The sequence below is a fragment of the Aquarana catesbeiana genome, linkage group LG13 (assembly GCF_042186555.1).
Source record: "Aquarana catesbeiana isolate 2022-GZ linkage group LG13, ASM4218655v1, whole genome shotgun sequence".
NCBI classification, from domain to species: Eukaryota; Metazoa; Chordata; class Amphibia; order Anura; family Ranidae; genus Aquarana; species Aquarana catesbeiana.
In genome coordinates this window covers 161,367,074-161,391,350 of record NC_133336.1, presented here as the reverse complement: position 1 = coordinate 161,391,350, position 24,277 = coordinate 161,367,074, and the positions used below count along the sequence as shown (strand labels likewise).

The window sequence follows — 24,277 nt, the reverse complement described above, 5'->3', positions numbered from 1 at the left end:
TTGCGCGGTCGTGCGACGTTGTACCCAAAAAAATTTGACGTCTTTTTATTCCCACAAATAGAGCTTTCTTTTGGTGGTATTTGATCACTTCTGCAGTTTTTATTTTTTGCTCTATAAACAAAAAAAATGACAATTTTGAAAAAAAACATTTTTTACTTTTTGCTAAAATAAATATCCCCAAAAAATATAAAAACAAATTTCTTCCACAGTTTAGGCCGATATGTATTCTTCTACATATTTTTGGTAAAAAAAAAAATCAATATGTCTATATTGATTGGTTTGTGCAAAAGTTATGGTGTCTACAAAATAGGGGATAGATTTATGGCATTTTTATTAATTTTTTTTTTTTTTATTAGTAATGGTGGCGATCTGCAACTTTTATCGGGACTGCGACATTAAAGCGGGGGTCCACCCACACCGCCAAAAAAAAAAAATATTAAAAGCCAGCAGCTACAAATACTGCAGCTGCTGACTTTTAATACATGGCCACTTACCTGTCCCAGGGTCCAGCGATGTCGGCAGGCGACGCCAAGAACCCGCTCGGTTCTCGGCAGCTGCTGCCGCCATCCTAGGTGAGGGAATCAGGAAGTGAAGCATTGCGGCTTCACTTCCCGGTTCCCTACTGCGCATGCGGGAGTCGCGCTGCACATCGTAAGTAGTCCCCGCTCTCTCCTGGGAGCTGTGTGTTTCCCAGGAGACAGCGCGGTGGGGACGGGAAGTGGCGTAGACTCCCATGGGAGTGTATGCCCGAAGTGGGTGCAAATACCTGTCTTAGACAGGTATCTGCACCCCCCTCCCCCCTGAAAGGTGCCAAATGTGACACCGGAGGGGGGGAGGGTTCCGAAAAGCGGAAGTTCCATTTTTGATTGGAACTCCGCTTTAAGGCAGACAGATCGGACACTTTTGACACTTTTTTGGGACCATTGACATTTATACAGCGATCAGAGCTACAAATAGCCACTGATTACTGTATAAATGACACTGACAAGGAAGGGGTTAAAAACTAGGGGGCGATCAAGGGGTCAAGTGTGTTCTCTGGATGTGTTCTAACTGTAGGGGGAGTGGGCTCACTACAACATGACAGAGATCACTTATTCCGATGACAGGGAGCAGTAGATCCCTGTCTTGTCACTAGGCAGAACAGAGAAATGCCTTGTTTACATCTCCCCGTTCTGCCTCTCCTCGCCGCAATCGCGGGCTGCCGGCGAACACCAAGTGCGCGGGCACGCTCCTGCAGCACCAGGCGCGCACGCTAGGCAGCAAATTCAAAGGGACATATGGGTACGCCTTTTTGCCTGCCTGTGCCATTCTGTCGACGAAAATCGCGTGTGAGTTCATATTTTTTTGTAATTTGGCATTGTTTCTAATGATAAGTTTGAAGTCTCCTGCGTTTTTTTGAGATTTTAAGCTTGTTTGAGCATTGCTTTCATTCTGATGACTGACAAATGCATTTTTGGCCATACTTCTCTTGTGGGTTACAGGAGTACAATTACTGAAGCCAGAGAAAGCCAGGCAATTTGTACTGTTCTGCAATGGCAACATCCTTATTTTTTTTCTATGCAGGTTTTCTTCAAGATTTAGCGAACACATTTGACCAGAGTTTCCCCATGTATGCCACTACATGGAGTGGAGAACACAGTTGCCAGTTTCAGTGGAATAAATGTAGAGGAAAAATACTGTGTTTTTTTTTTTTTTTTTTTTTTTTTTTTTTTAATGATTACCTTTTGCCAATATCAACTAGTGGGACAGGGTTTGGGGCAATAAATATTAACCACTTCAGATCCGAGCTATAGCCGAATGACGGCTACAGCTTTGACCTGCTTTGCCGGGACTACGTCTATTGAAGTCATCCCGCGCACAAGCGGCCTGCGCGCCCCCTGCAGGACGCACGCTCTGTGATCAGCGAGTCTGAGACTCGCCTGATCACAGATTAGAGTAAGGGGTTGATCCCGACCCCTTACCACATGATCAGCTGTCAGTCAATGACAGCTGATCATGTGATGTCAACAGAGCCGGTAATCGCCTATTTTTTCTTCTCGCGCTGACAGTGTGAGGAGGAAAAAAAGCCGATCACCGGCGGCCGTGAGTCCTGCTCACAGTGAGCTGCTGCCGATCCTCAGTGCCCACCTGTGCCCCCTGCCAGCGCCACCTAGCAATAGGCAGCAGTGCCACCTATAAGTGCCCACAATCAGTGCCTCAACAGTGCTGCACATCAGTGCCACCTATCAGTGCCACCTATCAGTGCCACCTATCAGTGCTGCCAATTAGTGGTACCTATCAGTGCCATCCATCAGTGGCCATCAGTGCTGCCTTATCTGTGCCTATCCATGCCCATCAGTGCCCACCAGTGTCGCCTCATCAGCGCATATCAACGAAGGAGAGAAATTACCTGTTTGCAAAATTTTATAACAAACTATGAAACATGATTTTTTTTTTTCAAAATTTTCCATCTTTTTTTGTTTAGCAAAAAATAAAAATCCCAGCTGTGATTAAATACCACCAAAAGAAAGCTCTATTTGTGGGAAAGAAATGCTAAAAATTTCATTTGGGTACAGTGTTGTATGACCACGCAATTGTCATTCAAAGTGCGTCAGCTCTGAAAGCTGAAAATTAGTCTGGGCAAGAGTGGGGTTTAAGTGCCCAGTAAGCAAGTGGTTAAAATACAGCTACTGGGCCTATTTACCATGATTCTGCAGATAATGCAAGCTCAACCTACAATCTCATAGAGAGAAGAGGGGGAATCGGCATTTTTCTCTGCTCTTTTGCAACTACAAGCCACCTGTTGACTCACAGTATTTCTTCAAATGGGACGGCAATAAATGAAGATGTTAAAGCACTAAAGTTATGTACAAGCCATGCATTCATATAAAGAAATGTTGAACCTCCTAAATTTGGCAGTGATTGTTTCCTTTAGTTTTAGATTTGAAGATATCTATCCAATGTTTTTTGTCTTAGCCACTGATAGGTCCCGTTATGATTTTAGCAGATCTGGTGTGCACAGTCTATAGGCTTTGATTTTTTTTTTTTTTTTTATCCACAATGTTATCATTTGGCACTTTGGAGAAGTCCAGCCTAAGCTTGTTTGGCTAGGCTTCTCCTATGGGTCACATTAGTGCAATTTGTTTTGCACTCCTGTGACCCGTTTTCAGCAGAGAGTGGACTCCAGTCCGCTCTCTGATGTCACAGAAATCAGTCCAGGCACTGCGTCATCACAATGAAGTCTGGATCCTCCAGGTGCCTGGACTGATGCCCGTCTCCGCTTTTCAGCGGGCCTCTGAGCGGCTGAGACTGCCACCCCCCACCCCTCCACAGCTCAGCACTCCAGTGAGCGTGGGGGGGGGGCAAAGTGGAGAGCTGCTTACTGACAGTCAGCAGATCTCTGCTCTGCGAGCACCGAACAATAGGTGATGTTCGATCGCTTGGTTCTCAGTGCAGGGGCTCCAGGGGACAGGTGCAGCATCGGACCGATGCTGCATCCACCTAGGTAAGTATGAATATGGGGAAAAAAACATAAACATACTTCTCTTTTAAAAAATACTTTTGAACCCTGAACCTTTTACAAAAACAAATAGTTGGAACTCATATGTCCCCCTTGTTGTATCTCCTTTTCATATACTCTTCTGTATACCAAAGAAAATTTTACTAGTTGTTCAAGTATCACACAAGATGTGACTAAACAGAATAGGACATTGGGGAAACTCAAGTGCAGTGGGCAAAGTTTTCCCTTGTGTCTTCTTTTTATATCTTGTTGAAGGAAATTCATTTTTCTCTGATACAGGTGAAGCAAATGACAAAGATGTTCAAGTTGTGGAGTTGCCAATTGTTGACAGTCTCCATCCGAGGCCTCCTTACCTGCCACTTGGAGTACCGGAAGACCTTGCAGATAGATTGATGCGTTTACATGGCGACCCAGCTGTTTGGTGGGTGTCGCAGTTTGTCAAGTATTTGATCAGGCCTCAGCCTTGGCTGGAAAAGGAAATTGAAGATGCCACGAAAAAACTGGGATTTAAGCATCCAGTAATTGGGTAAGCATATGAAGCTCAGCCAATTGTCTGATATAAAATCATTGTTTAGGGCGCTGCTGAAACACAATTATTCGACCGTCGTATCACTAAAATAAACAAGTGTATTGTTGCTCTTTTAATCCACCATTTGTTCATATCGCTGATAAGCTAAATTATTGTATTTTTCCTATTTTCCCTCTATGGCTCAGTCAGCAAGTACATACTGGATATTGGAGAACCAATTCTGAAACCTACCTCAGTGCCATTTATACCTGGAATAGCCTAATTCATTTTGACATCAGTTTGCTTGTTGCTACATTTTTATCTTTATTTGAATTTATAATTAACAAATACTTTTATGCTTTTAAGTTTAGAAATGTGTGCTATGCTACATTAGCATCTTGTCTTGCTGCTTATAAATTAACAGTGATTTTATATTAATAGGATCTGTGAGCAAGGCACCAGGGGAATAATCTAGTAAAACAGATTTATTTGTTTTTTTAGATTCTAGATTTTCTCCACTGCATGTTTTGGAAGCCCAGCTATTCAAGTAACTTATTTTATTGTTAGTAAAAAGCCACTTAAAGCATAACGCCAAGTATTTTTTTTTTTTTAGCTGCAGTGTAAAAAATAATGTTTCAGGTGTATGCTAATTTAAAGTAGAATTCTGGGAAAAACCCAACTAATCATAAAAATGCTCCCTCCTAACACCTATGCTGACTAACCTTTGTAAGAAAGATCTATATACTTACCCATTTTTAGGCAGCTCTAGTCGGTTATGTGATCCAGCTCTCCTTTATCAGCCAGTGGCAGCTGCAGGGGAGAAGAGCAGACAGCAGATGGGCCATAGTGAGCCTATGGGTGACGTCACCACCCCCAGGCACTGTGATCGCCATTGTTGAGTTCTCTCCTGCCTCCTGCAGCCAGCTCTGGCTGAGACATGGGAGATCATATGACCAGACCGAAGTGGGCTGAAAATAACTAAGTACACAAGGGTGGAGGGAACATTTTTAGGATTACTTAGGTTTATCCTGGAATTCTTTTCTAAGTATCAGGTTAATTTCTTCAGGCCATATAGTATAGCTCTTGCTATACCTCCAACACTGCTACTATGATGGCTATGGGTCTCATATACAGACGTTGCAGTGTTATTACTCATGCTGATCTGGACAGGATTCTCTAGCAGATAATGGGCTGGTACCTAGGTTTTTGAAATACACAAAGTCTGCTTTCTAAAAACAGACACTTCTACCTGCAGGGCTATTGCAGACATGTACAGAAACAGGGTCATTCTGACTTCTGAATTCCTGTAGCTTTGCAATCAAAAAGTTGAATTTCAGACTTAATATAATTGATCATCAAAGGACAGTTGCTGGCTCATACCACTCTCTAGTTAGATGTGAGACACTATCTGTTGTATCCTAAGCTTGTTTCCATCTCAATGTTTGGAGTTGTTAATGAGCTTTAAGCCCATTGATGTGCGGCTTCTGACCTTGATCGTGATTCCTGCTTAGATTCTATTACCTGCATCCTGCACCCTGTTTTTTCAGTTCTGCTACCCTTGTTACTGATCCCAGTTCTGGTCTCCTTCTTGATCATTCTCCTTGCATATCCTGTCTTACCTGGTTTATCCATGTTCCCCTTTTGTAGATATTGTATTATAGTTAGGTTGCTAGTTAGGTATTTTGTCACTTGGTCTATGTTTCAAGTACAGTATATTTTGTTTTGCTGTGAATTTTGTTTGTTGTTTGGGTGGTGGGTTTTTGCTTCATTATTAATAAATCTTACTCTAATCTTACACAGTCTGGTTTCAGTTTCCTAAGTACAGCTACAGTAAGCTGATCACCCCTGCTGTCTCTGGATACTGGCACTTGGTATACCTTACATATGCAGATATTTGGTTATGCTCACTCATTTATCTGAGAGGCCAAACACCAATAATAAAACTTGTTTTTTCTGTCTCAAAGCCCTGACTCACAATGGTGCAGCTTTGAAATTGCCCTACTTTAGCAGCTTTTAAAGCCACAGATCGGTGCGATTTGCACTGCTGACTTCATTGTGACTTGCAACTTTATTTAACAGAAGCCTATGCAAATTGCAATTAGTAATAACTAGTGCAGTAACCTCTTGGGGGATTGGGAAGGATCCCCCCCGCTGGAGCAAATTGGACCATGCTTTGGGGTTTTTTTTCCCCTTCCTCTGGATCAAATGTGGATATAGAATTGTGTATATAACATTGTATGATTTTTTTTTTTTCTTTCCCCCCATTTATTGGTTGTATCAGATGGACTTGTCTTTTTTTTTTCAACCACTAACTATGTAACCTTTTTCATAGTCGCTTTGATTCCTTTCACCTAGAGTCCACGTTAGGAGGACCGATAAAGTTGGGACAGAGGCAGCATTCCACCCAATTGAAGAATACATGACACATGTTGAGGAGCACTTTCAGCTTCTCGCTAGAAAGATGCACATAGACAAGAAACGAGTTTACCTGGCAACCGATGATCCAGGATTGCTCCAAGAGGCAAAGTCAAAGTAAGTTTCATGGTACAGATTTTATGTATGAAAGCGGATTAAATTTTTCTTTTGTGGCTACTACCTCTGTCGTTTAGCAGTGATAAAATCTTTTCATTAGAGTAATTTGGAGATGAGAAAAAAGTTTTAATTCTGTGCAAGTTTGTAAGTCTACATTTATTCTGTTAGTTTTCATGTATGCATGGTGTGAATGAGGCCTAAGGGCCCATTCACACTACAATGCACATAAAAAGGTACCTGCAGCATGTGGAAACACACGGGTAACGGCACATAGTGTGAATGGGACCTTTTGGGCTTGTTCACACCATGTGCAGAGACGTGTGATTTTCTTGCATAGGTATCTGTAAGAGGTCATGGAGAAAACAGTTGTTTCTGTGTGTCCTTTTCACACCATAATACAGCAGTCATATGAGTTTTTTGTTTTCTGTGCAGAAATGTACAACATAAATTTTTAAAGGCACAAAGATAATAATTGTTTTCTATGTGTCTAGTTCACACTACAATGTTGATGTTCTGTGATATTTTTTTCTGCGCCGAAAAATGCATACGTGTTACAGATTTCGGTTTTATTTTACAAATGTCTTATTAGAAATTCTAACAAGGAAATACAGTGCAATCAAAGCTGAAGTACACAAAGAGATCAAGATGAAGTAATGATCTTGTGAAATGCAGCATTTTACCATATGCCTGAAGAGGGTATCACAAAAAGCAAATTCAATCCTAGATATAGCTAGTGAATTGGTTTTACGTATCAAGGAAGTGTGTCGGGAAAAGGGGGAAATGACAATGGCCTTCAAGAAAAAAAAAAGGGGGGGGGGTTTGGAGAATACTTGCCCAATGCTTGGGTATCCAAGCTACTTGGAACATAAAACCTGATGGTGCTGCGGTGATGAAAAGAGTAGGAGAAGAGAGAGAAAGCTAAGAGACCAGCATAGTAAGTAAGACGTAGGTAAGAAGGCTAGGGAGGTAGTGAAGGTACATATTGCAGATTTCTGCACAGAAAAAATGTGCACATGATACCATTGTTGTAGTGTGAACAGGGCACATAGAAAACAATTGTTTTCTTTGTGCCTTGCAGAGACTGGTACAGAAAACCTCACATCTCTTCAGATAATGAGAACAAGGCCTTAGATTTACTGTTTCAAAGCAGCAACAGTGCAGGCAACATTGGTGTGTAGTAAAGCACAGAATCCAGTTAAAGCGGTTATAAATGCTTAATTTTTTTTTTTGTTCCTATTAGGCTAGGTTCACACTTGTGCGTTTCTGTGAGCCACATCTTGTGGATGGGCTGCTGTGCCTCCTGTAAATACAGGGAAAGGGTTCTTGCTCCATTTTTGAAAATTCTACTTGCACAGAAACCACAAGTGCAGTGTTCCCAGTGTGAAAAGCCGCACTGCAGTTTCCAGTGTGTGGGGGTGCCATTGGGATTAATGACACCCCACACATCCCCTGAGCGGCAGCACGTTTTGCTGTGCATCTGTGGGAATAGGCAATCACCCACACATGTCTTCTAAAAAAAGAAATCTTGTTAAAAATGATGCCATCACCCTCAAACACTTAAGATACCTGCTTTGAAGGGCTCCTCTGAAGACTGTGCTCTATTAGGCTGAGCAGACTCAAATAAACCACGACAAACACGACAAGAGCACCACCCTAAACAATGATTCAACCAACACATTTACTCTACAGCTAAATAACTCATTATAAACCACTTCCAATTAAAAATGTACCAGTTAATCATACAATTCTGAAAATCTATATGATACTGAAGATTCACAAACCAGGAAAGTGAGGTAGACCAATTCTATATGATGATAAAGATCAGTGGTGTAGCGGTTAGCACTTTCGTCTAGAAGCAAAAGGGTCGCTGGTTCAAATCCCAACCATGACACTACCTGCATGGAGTTTGCATGTTTTCTCTGTGCCTGGGTTTCCACTGGGTACTCTGGTTTCCTCACACATTCCAAATACATGCTGGTAGGTTAATTAGATCGTCTCTAAATTGGCCCTAGTATGTGTATGTATGAATGTGAGCTAGGGACCTTAGATTGTAAGGTCCTTGAGGGTAGGGACTTATGTTAATGTACAATGTATATGTAAAGCGCTGCATAAACTGACGGCGCTATACAAGTACCTGAAATATATATAGAATGTCTTCAGTTAATGCAGACTTATGTGACATGTAAAATGTTGCTTTTACGGCAGATCCAGAGAACAAATTCTCCATACCACACAGGGAGAAGGATCCGATCACCTCTGGTAAGCGACGGAGTGCACTGGAGAGCGGCGGGGGGGGGGCCTCTCCCGCCACTGAGCTAGCTAGCTGCTGTCATAACAACGATATTCCTCTTCAAAGTTCTGATGTATAACGAACACACGCCGTATAAAATGCATTTCACAAAAAGTTATAAATTGATTTGCATTTTAATGAGTGCAATAAGTATTTGACCCCTTTGCAAAGCATGACTTAGTACTTGGTGGCAAAACCCTTGTTGGCAGTCAAAGGTCAGATGTTTCTTGTAGTTGGCCACCAGGTTTGCACACATCTCGAGAGGGATTTTGTCCCACTTCAATTTGCAGATCCTCTCCAAGTCATTAAGGTTTCGAGGCTGACATTTGGTAACTCGAACCTTCAGCTCACTCCACATATTTTCTATGGGATTAAAGTCTGGAGACTGGCTAGGCCACTCCAGGACCTTTTTAATGTGCTTCTTCTTGAGCCACTTCTATGTTGCCTTGGCCATGTGTTTTGGGTCATTGTCATGCTGGAATACGCATCCACAACCCATTTTCAATTCCCTGGCTGAGGGAGGAAGGTTCTGACTCAAGATTGATGGTACGTGGCCCCGTCCATTGTCCCTTTTAATGCGGTAAAGTCGTCCTATCCCTTTAGCAGAAAAATGCCCCCAAATCATAATGTTTCCACCTCCATATTTGACGGTGGGGATTTTGTTCTTGGGGTCATAGGCAGCATTCCTCCTCCTCCAAAAAGGGCAGAGTTGAGTTGATGTCAAAGAGCTAGATTTTGGTCTCATCTGACCACAACACTTTTTGCCAAGTTCTCTGAATCATTCAGATGTTCATAAGCAAACATCAGACGGGGCCTGTGCAGCTGCTTTCTTGAGCAGGGGATCTTGCGGGCACTGCAGGATTTCAGTCCTTCACGGCATAGTGGGCTACCAATTTTTTTTCTTGGTGACTATGGTCCTAGCTGCCTTGAGATCATTGACGAGATTCTCCTGTGTATTTCTGTGCTGATTCCTCACAATTCTCATGATCATTGAAACTCCATGAAGTGAGATCTTGCGTGGAGCCCCAGGCCAAGGGAGATTGACAGTTATTTTGTGTTTCTTTCATTTACGAATAATCGCACCAACTGTTGTCACCCTCTCACCAAGCTGCTTGGTGGTGGTCAGTCTGTGTACCAAAACGTTTATCTGCACCTTAAAACCAGTCCTGTCTTGGTGGTGTGGGGGGGGGGGGGGGGTCATCAGTGCAGCTCTGGAATCAGGGACATCTTTACTGCACCTCTGCTGGAAGGTTCTAACAATGGATGTCAGTCTGTTAGGCTTGGGTGGAGTCCTGGACTCAACAGAAATTGGAGCTTTCCAGTGTTTAGAAGGATTCAATTATCCCTTCAATGCTGGACCTCTGTCCTGCAAGGTCATCTGACCTGGATTCATTCAGACAGTGTCACAGCAGTGGCGTACATTAACCTCACGATGTATGTTTTTTCTCCTCTAAAACCCCTTCCTCTTCTGCTACAGAGGATAGAAACGGAAGGCATTCTGGCATCTCTCATAGCACCGAAATGGCCAAGACTGACATGGTATTTTTTTTTTTTTTTCTTTTATATATAAACATATCTTGCACATAAGCCTCCATAGACCATCCCTTTGAACACACATGTTCCCACAAACCGCAGATCTCATCTCAGTGCTCTATTCTTCACTGGTCTCCATATACTTGCCTCTGCCCCCATCTCATGCCAATAAATGGACCGATGACTTCTGTATCAGCTTACCAGTACTTAGAGGAGGTGGCAGCATTACTTTACTTTTTCTGGCAACCAAATCAATTTTTGCAGTGGAATTACAACAAATCTAATTTGTTGACATAGACATTTGTACCCCTGTCATGTTTTTCTGTTTTCATTTTTATCCAGGTTTTTACTACTTTTAATGATTTACGAGATCTTTTCCAAAAAGTATAGGGTCCAAATTAAACTTATAGGTTACAATGTACATATGTCATTATGTCATTTTATATTTTTTTCAGATATTCACAGTACGAGTTTATTAGCGACAACTCCATATCGTGGTCTGCAGGTCTACACAACCGGTACACTGAAAATTCTTTACGAGGTGTCATTCTCGATATCCATTTTTTATCCCAGGCCGACTTTCTTGTGTGTACGTTTTCTTCCCAGGTTAGTAGTTTGTGTAAAGGATACACCATCAATTGCTATTAACAAGACTTCGGTGATGCTGGACAAAATCAAAATTGAATAAAAGTGAGCTTGAATAGCCTCTTGAATAGATGTCCAGTGCATCCTGAAAGTATTCATGGCTAACAAACTGATTCACGTTGTCATTATGGGGTATTGTTTGTAGAATTTGGAGGAAAATATTGAATGTAATCCCTTTTTGGAATAAGGCTGTACCATAATAAAATGTGGAAAAAGTTGAGCGCTGTCACTACTTTCTGGATGCACTGTACACAGTGGGGAAAATTATTATGTGATCCCCTGCAGATTTTGCCAGTTTGCCCACTTACAAGGAAATGAAGGGTCTATAATTTTTATCATAGGTGTATTTAAATGATGGAGGCAGAATATCAACCAAAAATCCAGAATAAACACCTAAACCAAATACTATAAATTAAGTTGCAGTTCAGTGAGTAAAATAAGTATTTGATCCCCAAGCAAAACATGACTTAGTACTTGGTGGAGAAACCCTTGTTGGCAAGCACAGAGGTAAGACGTTTCTTGTAGTTGGTGACCAGGTTTGCACACATATCAGCTGGGATTTCGGTCCACTCTTCTTTACAGATCTTCTCTAAATCCTTAAAGTTTTGTGACTGACACTTGGTAACTAGAAGTTTCCGCTCCCTCCATAAATTTTCTATAGGATTAAGGTCTGGAGACTGACTAGGCCACTCCAGGACCTTAATGTGCTTCTTCTTCAGCCACTCCTTTGTTGCCTTGGAGGTATGTTTTGGGTCATTGTCATGCTGGAAGACCCATCCACGACCCATCTTCAGTGTTCTGGCTGAGGGAAAAAGGTTCTCATCCAATATTTTACAATACATGGCCCTGTCCATTGGCCCCTCAATGCGGAAAAGTCAGCCTGTACCTTTAGCAGAGAAACCGCCCCAAAGCATAATGTTTCCACCTCCTTGCTTGACTGTAGGAATGGTGTTGTTAGGGTCATAGTCAGCATTTTACTTCCTACAAACACTGCGATTTAAGGTCTACAATCTTGTTCTGGATATCCTTTGACATGATGATGAGGTTTGAATGGAAACAGATTCTGTGGTCAGGTGTCTCTTATACACAGAGTTGTAATTAGGAGAACCTTCTTAAATGACAGGACTAATTTGTGTACCATAGGAGCAGATACTGTAGCTAGTCTGTGGGAGGCAGAATTATTGATTGGTAGGGATCAAATACTTATTTTACTTACTGAACTGCAACTTAATTTATAACATTTTTATCATGTGTTTTTCTGGATTTTTGGTTGATATTCTGTCTTTATCATTTAAAATACACCTATGATAAAAATTATAGACCCTTCATTCCTTTGTAAGTGGCAAACGTACAAAATCTGCACGGGATCAAATAATTATTTCCACCACTGTGTATAGATCTCCAAAAATATATACAGTATCTGACAAAAGTGAGTACACCCCTCACATTTTTGTAAATATTTTATAATATATCTTTTCTTGTGACAACACTGAAGAAATGACACTTTGCTACAATGTAAAGTAGTGAGTGTACAGCTTGTATAACCGTGTAAATTTACTGTCCCCTCAAAATAACTAAACAGCCATTAACTACTTGCCAAACAGCTGCTGCAGTTGTACTGTGGCAGGTTGGCACGGCTGTGCGAATCGCTGTCATTGTAAGTCAATATGGCAGGCGTGCGCGTAGCGTGTCCCTGGAGCCGATGCACGATGTTTGGTGGGCACCCGCAAATCCCGGTTCTGTCAGGGGAGTAGAGACAGCTCGTGTGTTCCTACTAAGTAAGAACAGCGATGAGTCTCCTCCCCCAGTCAGTCCTATCCCCCACAGTTAGAACACACACTGAGAGAACACATTTAAACCCTTGATCGCCCCCTTTCCTGCCAATGACATTTATACAGTAATCAGTGGCTATTTTTAGCTCTGATCGCTGTATAAATGTCACTGGTCCCAAAAAAGTGTCCGATCAATGTCGCAGTCCTAATAAAAATCGCAGATCCCCGCCATTACTAGTGAAAAAAAAATTATAATAGTGAAAATGCCATAAATCTATCCCCTATTTTGTAAACGCTATAACTTTTTAGCAAACCAATCAATATACACTTATTGCAATTTTTCTTTTTTTTTCTACCAAAAATATGTGAAAGAATATATATCGGCCTAAACTGATGAACAAATTATTTTTTTATTCTTTTTAAAAATTTTGGGTTATTTATTATAGCAAAATGTACAAAATATTGTGTTTTTTCAAAATTGTCGCTTTTTTTTTGTTTATAGCGCAAAAAATAAAAACCGCAGAGGTGATCAGATTCCACCAAAAAGCTCTATTTGTGGGAAAATAAGGACATAAATTGTGTTTTGAGTACAACGTCGCACAACTGCACAATTGTCAATTAAAGCGACGCAGTGCCGTATCGCAAAAAATGTCCTGGTCATTAAGAGGGCAAATCCTTCTGGGGCTTAAGTGGTTAATGTCTAAACAGCTAGCAACAAAAGTGAGTACACCCCTAAGTGAAAACGTCCGAATTGGACCCAATTAGCCGTTTTCCCTCCCCGGTGTCATGTAACCCGTTAGTGTTACAAGGTCTCAGGTGTGAATGGGGAACAGGTGTGTTAAATTTGGTGTTATCACTCCTGCGCTCTCATACTGGTCACTGAAAGTTCAACATGGCACCGCATGGCAAAGAACTCTCTGAGGATCTAAAAAAAAGAATTGTTGCTCTACATAAAAATGGCCTAGGCTATAAGAACAATGCCAAGACCCTGAAAAAGTGAGCTGCAGCATGGTGGTCAAGACCATACAGCTGTTTAATAGGACAGGTTCCACTCAAAACTGGCCTCGCAATGGTCAACCAAAGAAGTTGAGTGCACGTGCTCAGAGTCATATCCAGAGATTGCCTTTGAGAAATAGATGTATGAGTGCTGCCAGCATTGCTGCAGAGATTGAAGGGCTGGGGGTCAGCCTGTCAGTGCTCAGACCACACGCCGCACACTGAACGAAATTGAAGTTTATTGAGGGAACCATGAATGCCAACATGTACTGTGACATACTGAAGCAGAGCATTATCCCCCTCCCATCAGAGACTAGGCCGCAGAGCAGTATTCCAACATAACGACCCCAAACACACCTCCAAGACGACTTGCCTTGCTAAAGAAGCTGAAGGTAAATGTGATGGACTGGCCAAGCATGTCTCCAGACCTAAACGCTATTGAGCATCTGTGGGGAATCCTCAATGGAAGGTGGAGGAGCGCGAGGTCTCTAGCATTCGCCAGCTCCATGATGTCATCATGGAGGAGTAGAAGAGGACTCGAGTGGTAACCTGTAAAGTTCTGGTGAACTCCATGCCCATGAGGGTTAAGGCAGTGCTGAAAAATAATGGTGGCCACACAAAATATTGACACTTTGGGCCCAATTTGAAAATTTTCACTTAGGGGTGTACTCACTTTTGTTGCCAGCGGTTTAGACATTAATGGCTGTGTGTTGAGTTATTTTGAGGGGACAGCAAATTTACACCGTTATACAAGCTGAACGCTCTCACTACTTACATTGTAGCGAAGTGTCATTTCTTCAGTGTTGTCACATGAAAAGATATAATAAAATATTTACAAAAATGTGAGGGGTGTACTCACTTTTGTGAGATACTGTATATCCTCAATTGGAGTCTGACTTTAAAAGTGCCATATGAAGAGTAAAAGACTGTATTTTAAAAGCATACACTTATTCTTCATTGTTTGTACAAAGACATTTTTGAAAACCACATAAAACAATTCCTTATAATTTGCACCAAAATGTAGTCTACCAGTGACCGTAATTTTGTGAGTATACCCCACCTAGCCTCTCAAATACCCATCTTTAGATAGAGGTATCCCATGCATATAAAACCCATATACTGTACATTGTTTACCATTGTATATTGTTCATTATCAGAGCCCATTTTATGTGTATATATACAGAGTAAATATGTGTATTCCCAACACATTTTGCTGTCCACTTCAGGAGATCAAGGCGATCTGGATCATAATATGTAAATATTTCATTTACTTGGCAATCTCAGATTATTCACCATATAAAATAAAAATATAGCCCAATAGAACCTGGATTTCACACGTAGGACAAACACTTCTCCCATGCAAGGGCTGTTGAGGCGAGAAAGCACACCCTCCTCCACACATTTAACAGCCTCTTCAAATTCCCAGCGAAGAGGAAAAAGCAGATCTCATTCAAACCATGGAATCACCATTTCTTTGGGGCTAAATACACCAAATATAGGTTTGTGCAGTGTAGAATCAAGTTGAAAGTCAAATCAAATACATTGAACATACTGTGTTTCACTGTATAACATTACCCATGACAAGATGGATCATACTGTTTGAATTATGTTGCTCTACCCTGAGGAGTATACAACCCCAATGCCAAACAAAGTTGGGAAACTGTAAAATCTACAAAAAAACATTTTGCAATGATTTTCAAATCTCATAAACCTATATTTTTTAAACAGTAGAAAACACATCAAATGTTTAAACTGAGAAATGCAGTTCCTTGAAAAAGTTTTCATACCCCTTGAAATTGTCCACATTTTGTCATGTTACAACCAAAAACGTAAATGTATTTTATTGGGATTTTATGTGATAGACCAACGCAAAGTGGCACATAATTGCGAAGTGGAAGGAAAATGATAATTGGTTTTCAGCATTTTTTACAAATAAATATGTGAAAAGTGTAGTATGCATTTGTATTTAGCCCCACTGAGTCAATACTTTGTAGAACCACCTTTCGCTGCAATTACAGCTGCAAGTGTTTTTGGGTATGTCTCTACCAGCTTTGCACATCTAGAGAGTGACCGTTTTATCCATTCTTTGCAAAATAGCTCAAGCTCTGTCCAGTTGGATGGAGAGCGTCTGTGAACAGCAATCTTCAAGTCTTGCCACAGATTATCAATTGGATTTAGGTCTGGAATTTGACTGGGCCATTCTAACTAACACATGCTTTGATCTGAAACATTCCACTGTAGCTCTGGCTGTATGTTTAGGGTCGTTGTCCTGCTGGAAGGTGAACCTCTACCTCAGTCTCATGTCTTTTGAGGATGCTCTCAGGTTTTCTTCCAAGATTGTCCTGTATTTGGCTCCATCCATCTTCCCATCAACTCTGACCTGCTTCCCTGTCCCTGCTGAAGAAAAGCAGTCCCACAACATGATGCTGCCACCACCATGTTTCACGGTGGGGATGGTGTGTTCAGGGTTATGCACAGTGCTAGTTTTCTGCTACACATAGCATTTTGCTTTTAGGCCAAAAAGTTAAATTTTGGTCTCATCTGACTAGAGCACCTTCTTCCACATGTTTGCTGTGTTCTCCAAATGGCTTATCGCAAACTGGGCTTCTTATGGCTTTCTTTTTACCACTTTTCCATAAAAGCCAGATTTGTGGGGTGCACCACTAATAGTTGTCCTGTGGACAGATTCTCCCACCTGAGCTATTGATCTCTGGAGCTCTTCCAGAGTTACCAAGGGCCTCTTGGGTGCTTTTCTGATTAATGCTCTCCTTGCATGTCCTGTCCGTTTAGGTGGACGGCCATGTCTTGGTAGGTTTGCAGTTGTGTCATACTCTATATTTTCAGATGATGGATTGAACAGTGCTCCATGAGATGTTCAAAGCTTTGGATATTTTTTATAACCTAACTCTGCTTTAAACTTCTCCACAACTTTATCCCTAACCTGTCTGGTGTGTTCCTTGGCCTTCAAAATGTTGTTTGTTTACTAAGGTTCTCTAACAAACCTCTGAGGGCTTGTACAGCTGTATTTATACTGAGATTAAATTACCCACAGGTAGACTCTATTAACTAATTAGGTGACTTCTAAAGGCTATTGGTTCCACTAGATTTTAGTTAGGGGTATCAGAGTAAAGGGGGCTGAATACAAATGCACGCCACACTTCAGATATTTACTTGTAAAAAAAATTGGAGAACCATTTATCATTTTCCTTCCACTTCACAATTATGTGCCACTTTGTGCTGGTCTATCGCATAAAATCCCAATAAAATACATTTACGTTTTTGGTTGTAACATGACAAAATGTGGAAAATTTCAAGGGGTGTGAATACTTTATCAAGGCACTGTATCTACCATTAAAAAAAAAAAAAGTAATTTTGAAATTGATGGCACCAACGCGTCTCAAAGTTTGGACAGGGCAACAAAAAGCTGGCTGCTAAGTAAGCAGTAATATCAAGGAAGAGCTGGAAGAACATTTTGCAGCTAATTAAGTTAATTGGCTACAGGTCAGTAATATGATTGGGTATAAAGAGGGCATATTGGCGAGTCAGATTGTCTCAGAAATAAAGATGGGCAGAGGTTCACCAATCTGTGAAAAGCCGTGTCTAAAAATTGAGGAACAATTTCAGAATCCTGTTCCTCCATGTAAAATTGCAAATACTTTAAATATATCATCATCTACAGTACGTAATCTCAAAAGATTCAGAGAATCTGGAGGAATCTGTTCGCAAGGAACAAGGCCAAAATGCAATATTGGATGCCCATGATCTTCAAATCCTCAGAAGGCACTGCTTTAAAAACAGGCATGAATCTGTGATGGACATCACTGTATGGGCCCAGGAATACTTCCAAAAATTCCTGTTTGTGAACACAGTTCGCTATACCATCCAAAAATGCAAGTTAAAACTCTGTCATGCAAAGAAGCCATATCTGAACATGATCCAGAAACCAGTCTGTTGCAAAGTGGAAAGCTGTTCTGTGTTCAGACAAATCAAATTTTGACAACCAAAAGTCTGCATCTCTGGTGGTATGGGGTGTATTTGTGCATATAGAATGGGCAGCTTGCACATTTGAAAAGGCACCATCAATGCTAAAAGTTACAGTATATGCAGGTTTTAGAGCAACATATGCTCAGGCATGGATGGGACAGCTTTCCTCTCCCAAAAATCCAGCAACTGGTCCTCTCAGTTCCCAGATGTTTACATAGGGGGAGATTTACTAAAACTAGAGCACAGACAATGTGTAGTGCACCTGTGCATAGTAAACAGTAAGCTAGGTTTTATTTTCAAAGCATAACTGAACAAGCTGAAGATGGAAGCGGATTGGTTACTATGCACAGCTGCATCAGATTCTGTGTGCTCCAGTTTTAGTAAATTTCATCAAAGTGGTCTTAAAAGAAAAATGCATGCTACATCATGCTAAACATGGCCATGTCCCAACTTTTTTTTATTTTTTTTTTTTTTTTTATTATTGTGGTTGGTTGTACTTTGCCAGCTTTTTGTTGCCCTGTCCCAACTTTTGAGACATGTTGCTGCTATCAATTTCAAAATTACCTTATTTTATTCTTAAAATGGTACACTTTCCCAACTTAAACATTTGATATTTTTTCCATATTCTATTGTGAATAAAATATGGGTTTATGAAATAAGCAAATCATTACATTTGGTTTTTATGTAGATTTTACACCGCGTTATACACAACTTCTTTTAAGAATTGGGGTTGTATTTGGGATGCAATTTATCTTCATTTATCAGATAGCAAAAAATTATGCAAATAATTTCAAAAGCATTTTGCATTTTCCAATTAAATGGCCTCTCTCCGCATATCTCAATGAGAAATGTAAGGCCTGTGATTTTATCTGATTCAATAAAAGTTTCACTGTTGTGGGGTTTTCTTTTTGTTTTTCTTTACCAGCTTCTCTTGGCAGTGGCCAATACATTTAATCCTCCTCCTGTTATCCTTGGCAACAGGACCATGGATAGTTTAATAGTTTGAAGTCTTCCCTTTGTTTTCCCCTTCTTCTCTGTAACCCTTAGCAATGGATAGATAGATAGATAGATATATCTCTATCTATATATATATATCTATATATATATATATATATATATATATATAGATATATATATATAGATATATATATATCTATATATATCTATCTATATATATATAATATATAATATATATATATATAGATAGATAGATAGATAGATCACTTTTACCCTCAGCTTCTTTAGCATATATCTATCTATCTATCTATCTATCTATCTATCTATCTATCTATCTATCTATCTATCTATCTATCTATCTATATGTGTGTGTGTATATATATATGTGTGTGTATATATATATATCTCTATCAGTATCTCACAAAAGCGAGTACACCCCTCACTTTTTTGTAAATATTTTATTATATCTTTTCATGTGACATCACTGAAGAAATTACACTTTGCTACAATGTAAAGTAGTGAGTGTACAGCTTGTATAATGGTTTAAATTTGCTGTCCCCTCAAAATAACTCAACACACAGCCATTAATGTCTAAACTGCTGGCAACAAAAGCGAGTACACCCCTAAGTGAAAATGTCCAAATTGGACCCAAAATCTCAATATTTTGTGTGGCCACCATTCCAGCACTGCCTTAACCCTCTTGGGTATGGCGTTCACCAGAGCTTCACAGGTTGCCACTGGAATCCTCTTCCACTCCTCCATGACGCCATCACAGAGCTGGTGGATATTAGAGACCTTGCGCTCCTCCACCTTCCGTTTGACGATGCCCCACATGCTCAATAATGTTTAGGTCTGGAGATATGCTTGGCCAATCCATCACTTTTACCCTCAGCTTCTTTAGCAAGGCAGTGTTCGTCTTGGAGGTGTGTTTGGGGTCGTTATCATGTTGGAATACTGCCCTGCAGCCCAGTCTCCGAAGGGAGGGGGATCATGCTCTGCTTCAGTATGTCACAGTACATTTTGGCAATCATGGTTCCCTCAAGGAACTGTAGCTCCCCAGTGCCGGCAGCACTCATGCAGCCCCAGACCACGACACTCCCACCACCATGCTTGACTGTAGGCAAGACACACTTGTCTTTGTACTCCTCACCTGGTTGCCGCCACACATGCTTGACACCATCTGAACCACATAAGTTTATCTTGGTCTCATCAGACCACAGGACATGGTTCCAGTAATCAATGTCCTTAGTCTGCTAGTCTTCAGCAAACTGTTTTGCAGGCTTTCTTGTGCATCATCTTTAGAAGAGGCTTCCTTCTGAGATGACAGCCATGCAGACCAATTTGTTGCAGTGTGCAGCGTATGGTCTGAGCACTGAGAGGCTGACCCCCCACCCCTTCAACCTCTCCAGCAATGCTGGCAGCACTCATACGTCTATTTCCCAAAGACAACCTCTGGATATGATGCTGAGCACGTGCACTCAACTTCTTTAGTCAATCACGGCAAGGCCTGTTCTGAGTGGAACCTGTCCTGATAAACCGCTGTATGGTCTTGGCCAGGGTCTTGGCAATCTTCCTATAACCTAGGCCATCTTTATGTAGAGCAAGAATTATTTTTTTCAGATCCTCAAAGAGTTCTTTGCCATGAGGTGCCATGTTGAACTTCCAGTGACCAGTATGAGAGAGTGAGAGCAATAACACCAAATTTAACACACCTGCTCCCTATTCCCACCTGAGACCTTGTAACACTGAGGCACATGACACCGGGGAGGGAAAATGGCTAATTGGGCCCAATTTGGATATTTTCACTTAGGGGTGTACTCACTTTGCCAGCAGTTTAGACATTAATGGCTGTGTTGAGTTATTTTGAGGAGACCGTAAATTTACACTATTATACAAGCTGTACACTCACTACTTTACATTGTAGCAAAGTGTCATTTCTTCAGTGTTATCACATGAAAAGATATAATAAAATATTTACAAAAATGTGAGGGGTGTACTCACTTTTGTGAGATACTGCTGGTGTGTATATATCTATATCTATATAGATATAAATATAGATATAATATATAGATACATTTTATTATTTTTTCGCTTAAGATTTCTAACAGCAATATATGTAGCTGGGTGTTTACTCCTTGGCATTTGACAATGTGCCTATGAACTCACTCTTGGTCTTTGGATCTCTCGCCACTGCTGCAGTGTCCTTTCCCTTTTGCTTATTGTACGTTGCCTTTGCCTGTGGCCAGAGTGTATGCAGTAGAGGTTAGAAGGCTTGCTGATTTGCAGTCAGTGCATGCTGTAAATGCTCTACTGCTGGAACCTGTCCACAGTTCTCCACATACAAAGCAATACAAAGTAGCTGCAGCACTCGCATTTATTCATCCATCAAGAGCAACATGTTTTTAAATCTGATCATTGTATATCTATCTCATGCTCATAAAACGTATCCATTAACAAAATTGATCCACCCTTGTTGTCAGGCTTGACAATAAAGTCCTGTCTAGCCAACAAGGATGTCAATGCCTCCCTGTCTTGTTTGGTAAGATTATTACTGGTATAATCCACGGATCTGGTTTGCAAATGTTCAGCTATAACCTTGTCGACATTTTTAACAAGCCCTCAAAATTATAGATAACCCAGTGTATGTCCACATCAGTGAGATCTGTGGACGCATTGCATACAATGTCCTTAAAATCTAGAATGATAGAAGCAGTATAAATCTTGTTTTCAGTTTAAAAGGATTTAATTTTGTAGTGGGACAACTTTCTAAACCTTTGTTTATTACAGATATCTCTTGTGATGTTAATTGTACAGAGAAAAAGTTGGGCACTACACTCACTGCAGGTTTGATTTCTGCGCCAACGTGCTCTTCTGGTGTCTTCTACGATGTCTCTGACTACCTCTCCTGATACTAGATCAGCTGATGTTTGTTGTGTACTTTAAAAAGGCGATGCTGTGTCTGAGGATATAGAAGAGGCTGTGTGTGTGTGTTAGAGCTGCACGATTATTTAATAATCAAAATCACAATTCTTTTCACTTCCCGATCTTTTAAACAGCATTTCATGATTCTGTCTAACAAATGCAAAGAGTTCTCACAGCTGAAAAAAAAAATCCAGGCAGCCTGCCAAGTTTTATAACAGCATGGATACGTATAAACAAAGTAACATTTTCTTCTTAGATCAAAGGAATGAACTTCTGCCTGTAGATGAGGGAAGTTTAACCACTTAGACTAAACCTTTTTCTGGCACTTGCTGCTTACAAGTTAAAATCAATATTTATTGCTAGAAAATTACTCAGAACCCCCGAACATTAGCCAAAATTGTGCAGCTCTAGTGTATGTACAGTGGGGCAAAAAAGTATTTACCAAGATCCGAGGGAGCCAGTTGTTTTGCAAGAGGCATGGTCAAAAGGATAACCCAGATAAACGAAAACTCGCCATAGTATAAAACCTAACGTTTAATAAAAGTAAGAGAGAAAAAGTCTTGCGAGCCACAATAACCCTATGCCCTACTGCAGAAATAAATCAAATATAAAAAATACCCAGCTGCAAACGCAGGTCACGTATTCATAGCCGTGCGTTAAGTGTAAATAAAAGGAATGCGCTGCGCTCAGGTATGAATCTATATATGCATTCACCTTATCAGCATAAAGGTGCCCAATGCCTGTGCTTCAAATCCCAAACCAATCCGTATAACCAGAAAATAGTGCTACTATATACCACATCCAAGAGCACACTGTGCCGAATATTAAATAGTCCTGTATAATTAAATACACTGTGTTACTGGATATCACACTTCAAATGTATTGTGCTTAGTGGTAAGTGATCTTATTCATACACAAAAAATAAATAAATTGTTCACATACAAAAAATAAATAAATTGTTCACATACTAATCAATAAAATAAGAAACTAATAAATGTGCCTGAAAATTGTATCAAAGTGCCATGCATGTATTCAATCCAAAGTGCAGTGTGCAAATAAAACCTTCTTATAAACAATAATGGTAAGTGAAAAAAACATGCACTACAAATATAGTAACTATTACATAAAGACTGCAATAAATCATACAAGTGATGAGCGGTAAAAAAGCATAAATAAATAATATGTAATCCTTAAGGTAATAATAGTCCTTTAAACGTGAAAAAAATCTTCCAAAACCGTATCACACAGCGATGTGTAGTGGAGAAAGATTCCAAAGGTGAACTACAGTGCATAGAGGTGCTTCACATGAAAACCAAATCGTAGAACCACAGTGCCCAGATGTGCCTTGGTGACCCCCAAAGTAGTTGCGCTCACCTCAGAGCGTGTGACACAGGGTTTAGCTGTGTCCAAACACGCTTTGGAGCCACCCCTGGGCTCAGTATTAGGACACCAGATGATCTCCCACCAGGCTCTTTAAGACTCCATAGGCATCAAACCTGCCGCAATTCACTCTGCCACTCCGGCCATCCGATCGTCTACCAGATATAAAACTACCATATAATAAAGTGCCTGTCTGACTAAATTCCGGATATTGCACATATACTCCAAGTTTGGCTGCCAATTAATTCCTCTCTTGTTGTCCTGAATAAATGCAACATATATAGTTGCTTGCGCATACGAAAAACATATCATCAAAATTAACGCTTCCTGGAAATAATTTTGCAGCTGAAATAAAGTCTCACTTTATAGAGCGTCCAGCTTATTGTCGTCCTATGTACAGATACTCCAGTCTCTGCTGTGGAACTCTGCAGCTCCTCCATGGTTACCTTAGGTCTCTGTGCTGCCTCTCTGATTAATGCCCTCCTTGGCTGGTCCGTGAATTTTGGTGTGCTTACGTCTCTTGGCAGGTTTGCTGTTGTGCCATGTTCTTTCCTTTTGGTTATGATAGATTTGATGGTGCTTCTAGGGATTGTCAAAGATTTGGATATTTTTTAATAACCTAACCCTGACTTGTACTTTTCAACAACATTGTCCCTTACTTGTTTAGAGAGTTCCTTGGTCTTCAAGACAGTGTTTGGTTAGTGGTGCCTCTTGCTTAGGTGTTGCAGCCTCTGGGGCCTTTCAAAAAGATGTGTATATGTTATGACAGATCATGTGACACTTAGATTGCACACAGGTGGACATCATTTCACTAATTATATGACTTCTGAAGGTAATTGGTTGCACCAGAGCTTTTTATTGGCTTCATAACAAAGGGGGTGAATATATACGCACATGCCAATTATCAATTTTTTATTTCTGAAAAATAGATTTATGTATATATTCTAATTTTACTTCACCAACTCAGACTATTGTGTTCTGATCCATCACATATAATTCAGATTAAAAAAAACATTGAACTAAAGGCTGTAATGTAACAAAATAGGTAAAAAGCTGGGGGTGAATACTTTTGCAAGGCACTGTGTGTGTGTGTGTGTGTATATATATATATATGCGTGTATATGTTTGTGTGTGTGTATGTATGTATGTATGTATATGTATGTGTATATATATATATATATATATATATATATATATATATATATATATATATATATATATATATATATATATATATATATATATATATAATTTCACAT

At 40.3% G+C, this 24,277-nt stretch overlaps 1 protein-coding gene across 1 annotated transcript in view; it reads left to right on the top strand.

Annotated features, from left to right (window-relative positions):
- The window catches only part of FUT8 (fucosyltransferase 8), a gene marked incomplete in the record, with an annotated part of 204,138 nt that overhangs the window by 168,183 nt on the left and 11,678 nt on the right, over positions 1-24,277 (top strand). Inside the window, 3 exon segments of the mRNA XM_073608564.1 lie at positions 3,779-4,025; positions 6,363-6,539; positions 10,818-10,968. Coding sequence (XP_073464665.1) covers positions 3,779-4,025; positions 6,363-6,539; positions 10,818-10,968 — 575 coding nt within the window.